A 15,723-nucleotide genomic window follows, 5' to 3' on the forward strand; every position below is an offset into this window, starting at 1 on the left:
CGTAACCCCTAACCCTAACCCCTAACACTAACCCTAATCCTAATCCCTAACCCTAACCCTAACCCCTAGCCCCTAACCCTAATCCCTAACCCTAACCCCTAACCCTAATCCCTAACCCTAACCGTAACCCCTAACCCTAACCGTAACCCCTAACCCTAATCCCTAACCCTAACCCCCTAACCCTGTCATTGTATGCAATTAGCAGATCAACGGTTGTCATTATATCGTCAGCGCCGTGTCAAAGCATCGGTCTCCAGCGCAAGGCAGTTATATACATCGTGAGCGCAGAACTCGATCGATTTGTGCGCTAACAATGGATCCATCTCGGGGCGCAGCGTTATCGATCGACCGCGCAGATCCATCGTTAGCACGTAATATTGATACTTCCGTAGCTGCACAGTCGTCCCTCACCGCTTCATGCTTCCGATTTTGCGTGTTTATCATACTTAATTGATGCGAGGCCCAACCACGATAAGTCAATTCAATATTTTCATACCTAGCGCATAGAAAATCTGTTGATGACTTTCTGAATTAAATTTGTATCATTATGTTCGCCCCGTAGACATAAAATAATATGCATTTAGTGACCTTTACGCTCCTGTTATTCTTTGTTTGCAACACATTGCGCAACTCTAATGCGCCGCCTATGGGATCACCGCAGGGATCACCGCTTTAAACATCACATGCTACCAAACTATCCTCTTTGTTTATTGTATTCTACTTCCTACTTCCTGGAGTCAGTTCAAATTCATCCACTGAAATGGAATTGAGTTCTAAAATTCAGAACTGTCCCAATTGGCCAACTGTACATATAAATATGATGTTATTTTATATGTCATTGGTTGGATGATGGTTTCCTAATTTCACACTGAATACAGCATCTTATCACAGTAGACAGAAAGTAACACCAGTGCAATGGGTTTACTGTTTGATGATACCAACAGTTAATTAATAATTGTAGAAATGGAGACAACTGCTGATCTCGGCGCCTTTCCAAAATAGTCAAAGACACAAGAAATAATACAAGTTTCTATCAAAAGCTGACAATTACCGGAAAGGGAGATAATGAAAGATGCATAGCTCAGCAACTTGGTAAATGATATGTGGTCGACGCCACAACTCAAAAGCACAACGTCACAACCATGTGACATTCTGTGTGTTTACGGGAGCAAAAATGTCTGCAGTGTGATGTGCAATATTTTAAAAAAAAAATGTAATTTAAATTTTTTATTTTATTTTATTTAAAATTAAAAAAAATTGAATACATTTTTTTTTTTTTTTTAATTTCCCATCCTATACTGGGTCAAATTCAGGCTGGTATGGACGGTACTCATTCAATACACGTAATGTGTCATCGTGCGCAGTATTTCAAATCATAGCAATTTGTTGAGTCATTTTAAACACTGAAGTATATTGAGGTAGCGGGTATTTTGTGCAACACCAATCAAAATGTTCTTAATCAAATGAGTCTGTGTCAAAGATTAGGAAGAAAGGGGCAAGAATTTTGACTACGGCAGTTCACAGGCAACTTGCCGCGATGTCTGTTTCAAGGTCTGCGTCTGTTTCTGTTTTGTCATTTGAAAAAAAATAAATTAATTTTAGATACAGGTCACATAAAAGAAAAAACATTAGAAGTGACCCGTAGTGTGAACACATCCTTCGAGTCAAGAGCAGACGATCTGGCAGCTCAGTCACCCATGAGGCAATGCCAAGTAATACTGCAGAGTCGTTGGACTTTCTGTGAGTGTTCGATTTGTCCTCAAAGGCTACCGAGGAGGTTATACAGGTGGCATACATTGAATCAACTCCAACTACTTTGATTGACATTGTCCAGAGGCTTTTTTCAGCCCATTGCCTCAGTTTATCAGAGGGTTTGAGTCATTTACAAAATAAGTTTCCGGGGTATGTTGTGGAAGTTTTGTCATGGAGAAGTATACCAAAAAATGGGATGTTAATTTGTTAGGGAATGTTACACCCGCAAACGTAATAACTGCCCACAAACGTAATAAACCACAAACGTAATACAAATCTGCAGCTTTGAATGTAATAATAAATTTAATTTATTAAATAAATTTCCCACAAACGTAATACTGATACAGGAAATTATTACATAAATTATTACATTTTGTTTGTGGGCGTACATGTGTGTTTTAGGTACAGTATATTATTGTATGTGTATATGGGGAAGAAATAATCAAAATAAATAATAAAATATAATAATAGTAATAATATTTTATTAAAACAATTGCAATATCACAATTATGTTATCTTTTTTAATTTAAAATAAATTTTAATTTAATAATTAAAATTCCTTTAATGTATTCAAATGATACTCTTTGAATAATATTTTTCCCACCAAAAAAAGAAAAAACAAATAATATTGTTAAAATCCTCTAAATGACATCTACAACTTCTCCCTCATTACAAGAAGAAAGAACAAACAACAACAACCACAAAGATCATTATTTTATCTCATATTACATTTGTGGGAAGTTATTACATTTACAGATTTTCACTTTCCCACATATGTAATAATTTCCTGCAAATGTAATTTGCGTGATTATTACATGCAAAGCTTGTGGGCAGTTATTACATTTGCGGATGTAACAGGGAACATCACATGGTTAAAAGTCCATACATGTCATTGTGCATGTTTTGTTTTCGTGTATATGCTATGGTATGGTATATATGCTATATCTCTGGAGGCTGCCTTGGTCAACGCTTTGTACCGGAATATGCATTTTTTTTCCCCCAGGAATATGACCTTATTACCTGTAATGAGGCCGTTGTTTACCTACCTAGCATACACATTGATTGCAGCGAAGGCGTCACAGCGGGGCCTGACATTTGAGTGGAAAGTCTTAAGTCAAAAGGTTTGAATAATATATGGATCTTTTCATGACTATATCAATGATGGATGCTTTAGCCTCACTCCCTTGTGAGAATGTACGACATGTTGTGTCTGCCAGCAGAAGGGAAGCGTGGGAAGTCCGGCAGGTTGCGGACAGACAAGAGCAAGAAGCAAGTCTGACGGGTTACAATAGACAAGTGGCGTTCAAGCGTCAGAATTTCCTCGGGATAAACTCTCAGAGGACAACATTGTGGCTTAGACATGAATACAAACAATCCTGGATCCATATTTAGTGGATTTACATTTACATGTGGCTTGACTCCATGTCCGACATTCTCCTTCTCATCATCAGACATCATTTACAGGACATGATCAATTATCTGTAATCATATCAGTGGCTTCATCGCCCCCTCCCCTTACAATCTTTAGATAAGATGATTTCCCATTAAGGCTTTTGGACATGGATCCATGCTTATGGGGGACATGTAACTTAGTTTAAGCTGTAACGTCTTTAGCCAGACTAGAAATAGGTTTCCCGTGTTCATATTTATCTTTGTGAGTCTGTTCCAGGGGGCTGCTGTATCCAGATGAGCGAACCGGATCCGTGCTTTCTTGTTAAAACCTTGGTCAGCCAAACAGAAGGCTATCATACGTTTGTTTTAAAGTAGCAATGTGTTTAAATTGCATGACTCTACATGTATTCATGACATTAAGTATGCAACATGAAGTAATCCCTTGTTTTCTCATGGTTAATTGGTTCCAGACCTGACTCTGAATGGAATATTTTTGTAGTTAATAGCATAAAAAACCCATTTACCACCTTCTAAATGCAGTTTATATTTGTATATATGACCTAACACACCTATAGTAACCTTTACATTTTGCACTGTTGTTTTAAAAGGGGACCTATTATGCTTTTTCCACTTTTCTGACCTATAAATGTAGTTAGAATGTTGCATTCTTGCGTTAAACGTTAAAGGTTTCAGATAATCAGGTTTGCGCATTTGGAAGTGAGCCCTGAAAAAAGTTTGGGATGGATCAAAACGCTCGGTTTCAAAAGGCGTGGTAAAACCGTTCCTTTGTGATGTCACAGAGAGGCGGATTTCCTTATATGGTCCATAGTTTGGAGGCACTTTTACAGACCAGGAAACACAAATCAAAGGAAATACAGTCGGAATAGGTGCATTCATTCATTTATTTTCTACCGCTTTTTCCTCACGAGGGTCGCGGGGGTGCTGGAGCCTATCCCAGGTGTCTTGGGGCGAGAGGCGGGGTACACCCTGCACCGGTCGTCAAATCTGCTAAATCTAAAAGTTTTTTTGTGCTATTCAGCTTTAACACATTCAATTTATTCTGGGGGCTGCATGGTGATCTAGTGGTTAGCGCGCAGACCTCACAGCATGGAGACCCGAGTTCAATTCCACCCTCGGCTATCTCTGTGTGGAGTTTGCATGTTCTCCCCGTGCACGCGTGGGTTTTATTCTGGTTCACACTGACTTTGTTTAACTTAGGTTACATAATAGCAACACGGTTCAGTATGATGATGTTCTACGATCATATTTCTACATTTAAACTACTCTCTTTCTGTGGAGGTTTCTTTATAAAGACAGGATTATTGATCCAGTTCTTGTAGATTGTGCAGGTGTACTAAATGTTGTATACATCTTAATAATAGTAAATAACGTCACTTGGCAGCATGGCGTTTATTTTAAATGTGCTTTATTAATAAAAATGACCTTTGGCTGCATGGAACAAATTGTAGGTTTTGTTCAGTAATTTTGTACTATTGAATTTTTTTGACTCAATATAATAAAAATTGGAATGAGGGAATAATTTTATTTATTGTTGATATTGTGGAATTGTTTTTACATTGCTGTATTTATATTTTGTTATATAATTTTGTTAATAATTATTATTTTTGTTAGGCTAAAATCCAGTGTAATAGTGATTATAATTCATTAATTCATTCATATTCTACCGCTTATCCTCACATGGGGTGCTGGAGCCTATCCCAGCTGTCTTCGGGTGAGAGGCGAGGGAAACACCCTGGACTGGTGGCCAGCCAATCAGAGGGCACATGTAGTCAAACAACCATTCACACTCACACTAAATGTTGTATACATCTTCATTCATTCATTCATTCATTCATTCATTCATTCATTTTCTACCGCTTTTCCTCACGAGGGTCGCGGGGGTTGCTGGAGCCTATCCCAGCTGTCTTCGGGTGAGAGGTGGGATACACCCTGGACTGGTCGCCAGCCAATCACAGGGCACATATAGTCAAACAACCATTCACACTCACACTAAATGTTGTTTACATCTTGAATGTGAATAACGTCACTTATGGTGGTCTCCTCCTTTTTTTGCAGTGAGCGTCCAGGCACTGGATGTGATGGTCTCCCAGAGCAGTATCCAGGTAGCCCGAGGCCAAGCCGCCGTCCTGCCTTGCTCCTTCACCACCAGCGCTGCTCTCAACAACCTCAACATCATCTGGATGGTAATCCCACTGTCCAATGCCAACCAGCCCGAACAGGTACAGTCACTCATACACATTCACTCACATTCGGCCTCTTGGATATTTTTTAAGTGAAGACGTAGAGAATTAAAAATGTTGACTGGGGAATCGTTTATATGATTCTCACGTTTTTACTAACAAACTTTCCAAATGTAACCTCGCTGCATATTGCATCATGGGACGGCTGCTTTCCTATGACAACTTTGCAGTCAAAACAGGTACACTAGATCTGACTCTTCATCTTGAACAAGGTGTGTTCAGATAGAGCCTGAAAGCATTTCAGAGAACACACATACAGTATGTACTTTACACTCACCGGACGTTTCATAGATGTACTATGAAAGTACACTATACTACTTACTATTCATTTTACAGGTCACTTACAATTGTGTTTCCCAACCATTATTGAAGTGGTGGTCCTCGGGTTCGGTACTAGCTCCGTTCGTAGATTGAGTTGTCAATCAAGTTTTGTAATTTGTAATAACTGTTTAGTTATTACTAAGGGTGTCACGAGACATGAGTTACATATGTGTACTGTAGTTTTAAAGCAGGGGTCTCAAACTCAAATTACCTGGGGGCCACTGGAGCTAGGGTCTGGGTGAGACTGGGCTGCATCAGGTTTTCCAAAAAAACAACAAAAAACGGAAAAATTAATAAACTTTGGTTCCGATTTTCTAGAAGAAAAGCTCTGATAAAACATTCCACTGTTGTCAAATATCTTATTTTTCTACACAAAATAAGATGATAAATAAATAAACAAATCAAGAATAAAGAAAATCAATCAATCAGTAATAAATAAATATAATAATAATAATAAAAACTTAAGAAAGCACATATAGTTGGTGGGTAGACAAATTATTTTTTCAGATTAAAATGAACAAAGCATTATTAGAGCCCTGTAGACATGACAAAACACGACTATAGTCACATTTATACTCTTTTTATTTACAACATATTGCGCAACTGCAGGGTCTTGAGACACATGCTAACTCGCAAACTAGAGAGCTAGCGACCTAAACGGTAGCCTTCAAGTTATTTCCTTTCAACTTAAATAGCCAAAAACTTACCACTTCCACACGGATAGGGAGGATAACTATTAACAGTTATTTAACCTTTAACGTGAACATGAATCAAACGTAATAATTTTTTCTGGGTACATGATACCATACAGCATCCATATCAAACTTGCGCGGGCCGCACTAACATTAAACTTTCATATCAAGGCGGGGGCCTCAAACTAGTGTCCTGCGGGCCACATTTGGCCCGCGGGCCGCGTGTTTGAGACCTCTGCTGTAAACCAAGGACTGCCTGAATACATACACCGTAAACCCGAATTAGTTAGCAGAAGTCAAAAAAAAAATTTTTGAGTTCCTAAACTCAAATATTTGAGTATATCAGAGCTTTAATATTTGGAGTTGATATTAGATATACTTTTTTAAATTTTGGGGTGAAGAGAAAAATAGCTTTCTTTTTCGCATTCTCTCTGCCATGCATTCTCCATTTTTTTTTTATTTTTGTTCTATTTCAACTCTTTCCGTAGGAAGAAGGTGTGCATGTGTAACCTACACAGTACAAATCTATCTGATGCAATGGATTTATTATTAATTGATTCTTGGTTTGATTAATTCTTGTTTAATAGATACTTTTTTTAAGTAACTACGAATTCTTCATATTCATATTAATCAAAAATTACAAGTTAAATAAACCGAAAAGACAGATAATGCAACTGTCAAGCAACATTTATAAGTAGAATTTAAAAAAATAATAAGTTAACTATACTTTGAGAATTTGGATTTACAGTGTCTAAAGTTGTATGTAAACTATGTTTTTAAGTTAATCTTACTTAATAAAGCCATAATTCATTTTAATCAAAACATATTCGTTAAAAGTACTCAAAATGGAACAACATGTTAAATAAACTTGACATAATGAAGTTATTAGAACTTTTTAAAGAACTTTGAGTATGCACATTCGTGTAGTTTGAAAAACACCTGAAGAAAAATGTTTTTTGTAAATAAATAATAATTTTGGCACCAATAAGTGACACTGGATAATGTCCGGCAGCCCACCTGATGATCTCTCACAACACACGAATGCACCGCAGCACAGTGGTTGGGATTCACTGACTTAGAAGGACCTGCTTGTGTACCTAATGAAGTGTCCAGTGAGTGTAAACGTTGTACTCATTTTCACCAAAGTGGGCTCAATTCATACTGTGAAGCATTTTCTCCAGTTCCAAAAATTCTGCTTTTATTTGTGCAGCACAGCCACAGTTTGTTGCTATGATGGCCAGTCCAAATCTTTTCACACTGATTTTGATGGTGACGACAAATTAGTTATACTCGTATATGGAGACAGATTTAAAGATCTCATGATTGCCATAAAATATGCCCACAAAGAAAATAATTTGTTACACTCGTTATTGACTGCCTCATATTCGAATAAAAAAATCTTGGCTCATACTACATGAAATAAAATGCAAAAACAAGTTTGACCACACAAAGCATGTGATGCATCTGGTGATATTCTAAAATGTAATATTCCCTTGGAAAATATGTAATTAGACTAATTTATTATGCCGAGCTATCAAGTATACGCTTGTGGTTTCACAACAAATAAGTCACTTCTGTGACACACCAGACTTAGATTTTGTTGTGTTATATGGTGAAAAATGATTTTTTTAATGAAATTTTAAATGGATACAACAAAACCAGTGTACAGAAGCTGTGTTGATTAGTTTGTATAGCATTAGCATTTTATGATGTGAATAATGGAACTTGGTTGGAAATGCTAACACCGTCGTCCCTCGTAACTTATCGGTTAGAATTTTGCAAAAATATGTTAATTGAATATATTAAATAAATCAGTTTTCTGGTTGAATATGGTCTATTATTAGTTAGAAAATTGAAAAATCAATTTTTTTTTTTACCTAAAGTATTTTCAACCATACAAATGTCTAAATTAACAGAAATACAAATATAGGACACTAGGTGGCAGTAATGTTACTGTAATGTTCAGTGAGACACACACACCAGACTTGATAGCTGCAACAACAGGCTTTTATTGCAGGTTTGAATGAGCTCACAACAGGGGCACCATAACCCCAAATAAAAATCCTTAATTAAAGCACTCATATCACGCTGTGATTCCGTCACGTGACTAAACATATGCATCAATACCTACAAAACCACGTCCAAGAATAGCTACTGTGAGATTTTACCGTCTCATCCTAGTATACTGTCACGTTGCATTACATCATAATATCCGGCATGAGGCATACTTTAAAAGCATACACACCTGGTGACAACTTTTTTAAGTGCACAAATATTGGACACTAGGTGGCAGTAATGTTACTGTAATGTGACTTGATAGCTGCAACAACAGGCTTTTATTGCAGGTTTGAATGAGCTCACAACAAGGGCACCATAACCTGAAATAAAAATCCTTAATTAAAGCACGGGTTGTGCCTCTGACCCACGGAAAACTGTAAAACTTCAACATCACTTCCTGTCCACCAGTCACTCTGCTTCCCCAGGGAACACATTTAGTCAAACACACACAAGCACACAAGTGTTATTTGTGTCTTAATATACGCTTATTATGTCTACTATATTGGGTAATATGAGTGTAAAGTAACTATAGGGGTGTTACTTCATGTCCTGAGGGCTCTTATAATGTTCAACTGTATTTACAAGGTTGTAAGCATGATGAAAATAATCAATATATAAATAAGGAATCTTTAATTTATAATGTCTGGAATCAAATAAGCTGAAACAAAATCTGTCACCATATACAGAGGACCATTTATGCAAAAATGATATTCTTTTTTGGTGCCTCTGAACGCACCTTGGAGATCCTACAGTAGAGATTTGGTTTTAGTAGATGTAGAGGTTGTGTGTGTGTCCCTGCTTTTGAAAAGTCTGTCACATTAGGACCGCAACGCCTGCTAGCGCTACTTACTTTTCTCAAAATGTATACCGACTTTTTGCTCATTTTCAGGAATGCACTGAATATTTGCATCTTTATTGTGTTGGTAGTTAAAAATCCTACGCTTCTTGCTGTGCCGCTCTCCTTTGTGTGTTTTTTTTTTTTTTTTCTCACCTTCCTTTTCTCTCGCCTTAACACGTCCTTCCCCCTTTCAGGACTTCTGTGATTTATTTTGAAGTTATTTAACATGCAGCTGCAGGCCGTACAAGCTCACCTGCCTCCCCTCACTTTGAACCTTCGCTGGTCGGCCGTCCAAATAATATGATCATCTTCTGCACTAATTACCTCATGCCCATTACAGGCTCTATATCGCAGCTGTTCACTCCACACATACGACACGATAACACACACACACACACACACACACACTAGCTTCAGAACAAGCTGCTGGTCCAAAGTGCTGCACAGATCCGCATGCATCCATGCATAGTTTAGATATATTTACTTGTTTCACGCAACATGCAGAGACGCAAACATGCGAGCGGAGTCCTCAATAGGTACGTGAAGTCAGTCATCGATGCGTCCGTACAACACAAACTCATATCACACTGTGATTCCGTCACGTGACTAAACATATGAAGAGCTTGCAACCAAAAGGCGCTAAATCCAATTTTCACTAAGTTGCATGTTTTTCATGAGTTTAATAGACCTCTGTCATGTGTATCCAAATCACATATTTTGGTCTTGAAATCATTTTAAAAAATATGAAAAAAAAGTGATATGAAATTTATGCTTTCAACCAAAAGGCGCTATTTCCATTTCAGATTTCAACCAAAAGGCGCTAAATCCCTTTCTTTATTCTTTATTCTGATTGGCCCAAGTTTCCCATCTATTGATAATCTGACCAATCAGAGAGAAGAATACAATTGGCACTGCACATACAGAAAGCCAGTATCAGTGCGCATCCTGTTTTGTTTGTGTACATTAAGTACACGTATGATAGTTACAGTATGTTATGCAATTCAGGAGACCACAAATTGTGTTTTTACAGTATTCTGTAACATGGAAGTTTTTTTTTTACGCCATAAAAGGCATGTCTCTACCTTGACACCTCCAACTTTCATGAGAAACATTATTTTACTTTACTTTAATATCTTAACAAAATTTTATCAGTAACAGTGTACTAGTGGTAGGTTATAACATTTTGTTTCTGTAATGTGTGAAGGTGAACGAGTGCATGTGTGTGTGTGTGTGTGTGTGTGTGTGTGTGTGGGTGGGGGGGTGTATTGTATGTTGAGAATGGCTTCTGTGTTGTAATTATTTTATTAGCATAGCACATTAAAGCACCTTACATTCTTTTACAACAATGCCATTGAAGAAGTTAAAGGTGACTTCAAATTTATTTCAGCCAAAAGGCGCTAAATCCGAAAAAAAAAATTATTAAAAAAAATATATAAAATACATGGTGTGTGCAGGATTTTTATAGCATGCATTTTTATGACCTATATTGATAGCTCTTTCTTGATATGTGCGTAATTAAAAATCATTGATTTTCTCGAAATCAGTCAAAATGGATTTAGCGCCTTTTGGTTGCAAGCTCTTCCTGTCCAAAAATAGATACTGTGAGATTTTACCGTCTCATCCTAGTATACTGTCACGTTGCATTACATCATAATATGCGACATGAGGCATACTTTAAAAGCATACACACCTGGTGACAACTTTTTAAGTGCACATTGTCGCAAACAACGCATGGCGATAAAAAACACGGCGATCCATGCAATGACAACAACACAAAAAAGAAACAAGCACTTTGTGTGAATATGCATGGCGGAGGGGCGGGCCGCAGTGCTCATACAAGGTCATTTTGGAGAAAGAGAATGTCATAAATGATTACAGTTGATGCTAAAAGCCATTAAGAATTACTGAACAGAACTCTGTCCACTTACACACCCTCGCAGCCTGCGTTAGCACTCTAAAAAGCGCTCTTGGACCACTCAGCTCGTGCTCGCTCTTCTCAAATTTGAATACCATGTTCAGATAAAAAGCGACAGTGTCACTTATTTAACTCCGGTACATGGGAAACGCACGAGAAGCGTCAGTTCGTCTCACATACCGAGCTTGCGTGGATGATGTTTGTATGTTTGATTTTCGAGGCTCTCCAAGGAGTTGTGTTCGATCGATAAGAATGACTCCATGTTGTTGGCTGTTGTATTTATTTCAATGTGAGTTTTGTGTGCATATTGAAGTTGTTGCAATTTAGTACTGCATGGTACCTATTTGGCTCAATTCCGTTGATAAACAAAGAACTGCGGGTGAATTAAAATAAATTAGAACATCATGGAAATGTTAATTTATTTCAATAGTTCTGTGAGTTATTAGTATTGAGGTTCATGGCTGATGAGTTTTTTTAATATATTAATACAAGTCCATTAAAACAGGTTCATTAAATTAATAGGAGAACAAGACGAGAAGAATTCACTCGTTCAAATACTCAATAATTCAAATACTTCATCCCATTTATTTTATTATGAACTGAAAGTCTTTAGTGTTCTTACCTTTTATTTATATATGAAGTACATGCATTTTATTCCCCAGGAGAAGTTCCAATACTTTTGTTGTAAAAGTTCGATCACCTTCCGATGAGCATCTTGTCGGTCAAATCCAAAGTGTTAACTTAGCATAAACATACACCAACTGCTGCTACCAAAAATACAACAAACTCGGCTTTTTCTTTCTATTGAAGTACAACAGTGACAAGCACCTTAAAGCTCATGCATGCCCCCACCTTCCTCCCACACTTCAGGATTTGGAAAGTGCCGCAAATGCCTCCACGCAGGACATTTCTCGTTTTATTGTCCGATTAGAAAAATTAATGATGGCACACTTTTGTTTAAGACGTACTACTACATACATACGTGTGGCAAAAGTACAGGAGCACTTTTTTATTCCAACCCACACATTTACATAATTTTGGTAATCTGTGTTATTGGAAATGTTATTATTTATAGCTGTCTGTGGAAGTAAAATCATGGCCATTCTGTTAAGACTGCAATAAATTATTGTGTTATTTGCTAACCTAGCTTATAATTTTGTGAAACGAGAAATGAGCAATAGTTGTTTTATGCATTACTGTAATTTTTGGTGTATAAGGTGCACCAGTATTCAAAAATTTAGAGAGAACCACAATTGTCCACGTCATAAAATGGCATATTGTGGCACGCCAGGTAGCTCTTTATTTGACAGGAGCCGATCATGACTTATAAAACTATTCAACCCTTTTCTAAAACACAGGAAGTCATTACTCAATACAGAGAGACATCTTTAAAAAAAAAGAAAACACTAAAGTCATCACACAGCAACTAAACACCCAAAAGGTAGCTAAGAAATACACAATACAAGTAACAATATCAGTGTAAAACTAAAAAAAAAACAGCTATTTTAATTTCCTCCCATAATGCATTTCATCCGAGCGAAGAATTCTATTCAAATCATTTCAAACCCGATTCATTCAGCTTCGTGTTTCCACCAGAGAGAGCCAGAGTTGAGTTAGTCTGTTATATTAAGTTTTATGTAATTAAGTAAGTTCAATTATAGCTCCTTTTCTGTTGTATGAATCAATGTTAATACTGCTACTTAATTAATACTAATACTAATTAATAGTTAATTAATTAATTAACTAATTAATTCATAGTTAATACTAATACTACGACTAATGGCAGTCTGTACGGCACAGAGTAATAATTTTTTTATAATTTTCAAGTTAATTTCAAAATCATTTTTCAAGTTATATTTCATTGAAGGCTTTAACAAACTTTTTCAAGTACTATTTGTGATAATATTATTCCCAGAATCGTCCAATTGTGCAGTCAGAAGTAAAATGACGTTGCGGTGATATTGAGGTCAGTGATAATCTGCGGTGCAGAAATGATGTTAATCTGTAATTGAGAACATCTGTCATCGTATTTTAGATGATCAAATTCTGAGCCTCATCTCAACCTTCCAATCTGACCGAGGATAAATCTGTCTCATACTCTCGAAATGTGACAATTGCAGTCCCTGTTGGACGCCCTGACCGAATAAAACCACAATAATAAAAAAAAAAACTAAACTCCCAATAGAATTCACTTAATCAGATTTCTTTTTTATTGTCACATTGTGGATTGTTTACACAGGAGCAATAATTGTACAATAACTGTGGAACTTTTCCTTTTCTGTGTATATTTTTCTTCTTGAAATTAAGTGTTTGTTCTTTAAATTAGTGTAAAATTAAAGCTATTTATTGAATTCAAGATATTTAACGATGTATTTTTCGTGGCCTGTGTTTGCCGCCCCACGCCTGCACTGTGTGAAGGAAGCCGGGGACAACTGATTGACATATGTGGATCATGTGTGGATGATTGATGGCTAAGCAATAAGCAATCATCCTGACCTGAGACATAAGGATGTTTGTTTGTTTATTTCGGCTTTTTCCTTACGGAGTCGAAACAGCTGATTTTTTTGATTGGCATACTGATTTTTGGCTTGAAGTCCTCTTTTTGGGCATATTTTAACATTTTTATTATTTGGTATTCATATCATATTGTAGCAATAGGAGTATTGTGTTTGTTATTGTGTTCATAGTGGGCGGTGCCTGCTAGAAAGAGCCAATCAAAGAGTGAAGAGTTGCGTTCAAGTGTGGAGTGTGTGCTGTAATGTATACGGCGCTGTTTTGTAGACGCCAATAAAAGGCTGATTTGTGCGCCGCCATCCTCCTTCATTGTCATTTCTCCAACGTTTTACAAGTAAAAAGAGCGCCAAGACAAACTCACTAGGCCTGTAGTAAAAGCTTTCATAGCACAACTTTTATGTCATGAAACTAAAACACAATTTAATGATGACATTAATATAAAGGTGAACAGGACTGCAAAAATAAAGATAATTTATTGATACTAATCCAACAAATACACAATGTACTTATTGACAATAACCATATCTACCATATCTTACTTATTGTGTGGAAATATGGCGTAATAACTACAAAAGCAATCTCCACTCGCTAAATGTACTGCAAAAAAGGTCAGTAAGGATAATTCATAATGCCGCCTACAGAGAACATACTAACTCCTTATTTCTAAAATCACAAATACTTCAACTTGCTGATATAGTTCATCTTCAAACAGCTAAAATAATGCATAAGGCTAAAAACAACCAATTAGGTAAAAATGTCATCCAGTACTTCTCTACAAGAGAGGAGAAATATGATCTCAGGGAAGAAGTACATTTGAAACACTTCTATGCTAAGACTACGTTAAAAAAAAGCCATAGCATTTCAGTATGTGGAATCAAACTATGGAATGGATTGAGTAAGGAAATCAAACAATGCACAACGATGAGCCAATTCAAGAAACAATACAAGCAGTTGATGTTTGCTAAATACAAGGATGAAGAGTCTTGAACCAGTCATGATGTGCTATATATATCACTATATTGACACTTACTATGGTACCCATTATGGCATTGGATGCTCATATCACCCAGTACTTGCGTGATTAAAATTTAATTTTATTTTATTTTATTTTATTTTATTTTATTTTATTTTATTTTATTTTATTTTATTTTATTTTATTTTATTTTATTTTATTTTATTTTATTTTATATAATTTAACAAAACAATATATTAGGAAAGCAGGAAGTGAACAAATGTAACAGTTACTGATTGTAAAAGTACCAGATGGAGGGGTAGGATTTAATAAGCTTTGCTTCTTCCTACTCCTTTTGGACATGTGGAACTGGGAACTGATTATGGGATGCACTCAATTGTAATCTGATGCATGTTCAAATGAAATAAAACCATTACCATTACCATTGCCATTACCATTACCATTACAATAAAGCAGATGAGGAGTGTATGCAAACCTGCAGTATAAAAGTGAGTGCAGGCCCATATTGTTGAGGCCATGTCTCAGAGGATAGAAAGAGATAACAGTGACGGCTTATGGTTAGAAAATTGAAGGAAGGCTGTGGGGGTTTAGAGGTTTATTCAGGCTTTATTTAGGCGGTAGCTGTGTCCCTCGTGTTCGCAGCCAAAAGATCCTTTGGGTTGCTCAGAAGTAGGCTATGGCGACCACAAAATCACCGCAGGTAAGGAGTCGGGTTGCATTTTGCAGCACATCATGTTTTCGGTAAGAAAGGATATCGTGGAGGTTTACTGATTACTGCTAGGCGGGCACTGGCATGTCCAGACGTGGCTCAGTGTGAGTTCTTTGCTCTGTCCGTCGTCTGAACACCAGGGCTGACCTCTTTTCTGTCGGCGCACGGCAGCAAAGCCAAGCAGGTCACGCGGCAGGATGAGGTGATTTTAGACTCTATACTGTTTAACCCAGGGGTGGGCAAACTACGGCCCGGGGGCCACATCCGGCCCGCCAAGTGTTTGAATACGGCCCGCCCA

The 15,723-nt window shown here is 37.0% G+C and overlaps 1 protein-coding gene across 1 annotated transcript in view; it reads left to right on the forward strand.

The window, feature by feature from the left end:
* igsf11 (immunoglobulin superfamily member 11) overlaps positions 1-15,723 on the forward strand; it is a 140,361-nt gene that overhangs the window by 108,471 nt on the left and 16,167 nt on the right. Inside the window, exon 6 of the mRNA XM_058080758.2 lies at positions 5,221-5,384. Coding sequence (XP_057936741.2) covers positions 5,221-5,384 — 164 coding nt within the window. The remainder of the gene's footprint in view (positions 1-5,220; positions 5,385-15,723) is intronic.

The sequence above is a fragment of the Doryrhamphus excisus genome, linkage group LG8, assembly GCF_037039965.1.
Source record: "Doryrhamphus excisus strain RoL-2023G ecotype Guam linkage group LG8, RoL_Dexc_Guam_v1.1, whole genome shotgun sequence".
Lineage (NCBI taxonomy): Eukaryota > Metazoa > Chordata > Actinopteri > Syngnathiformes > Syngnathidae > Doryrhamphus > Doryrhamphus excisus.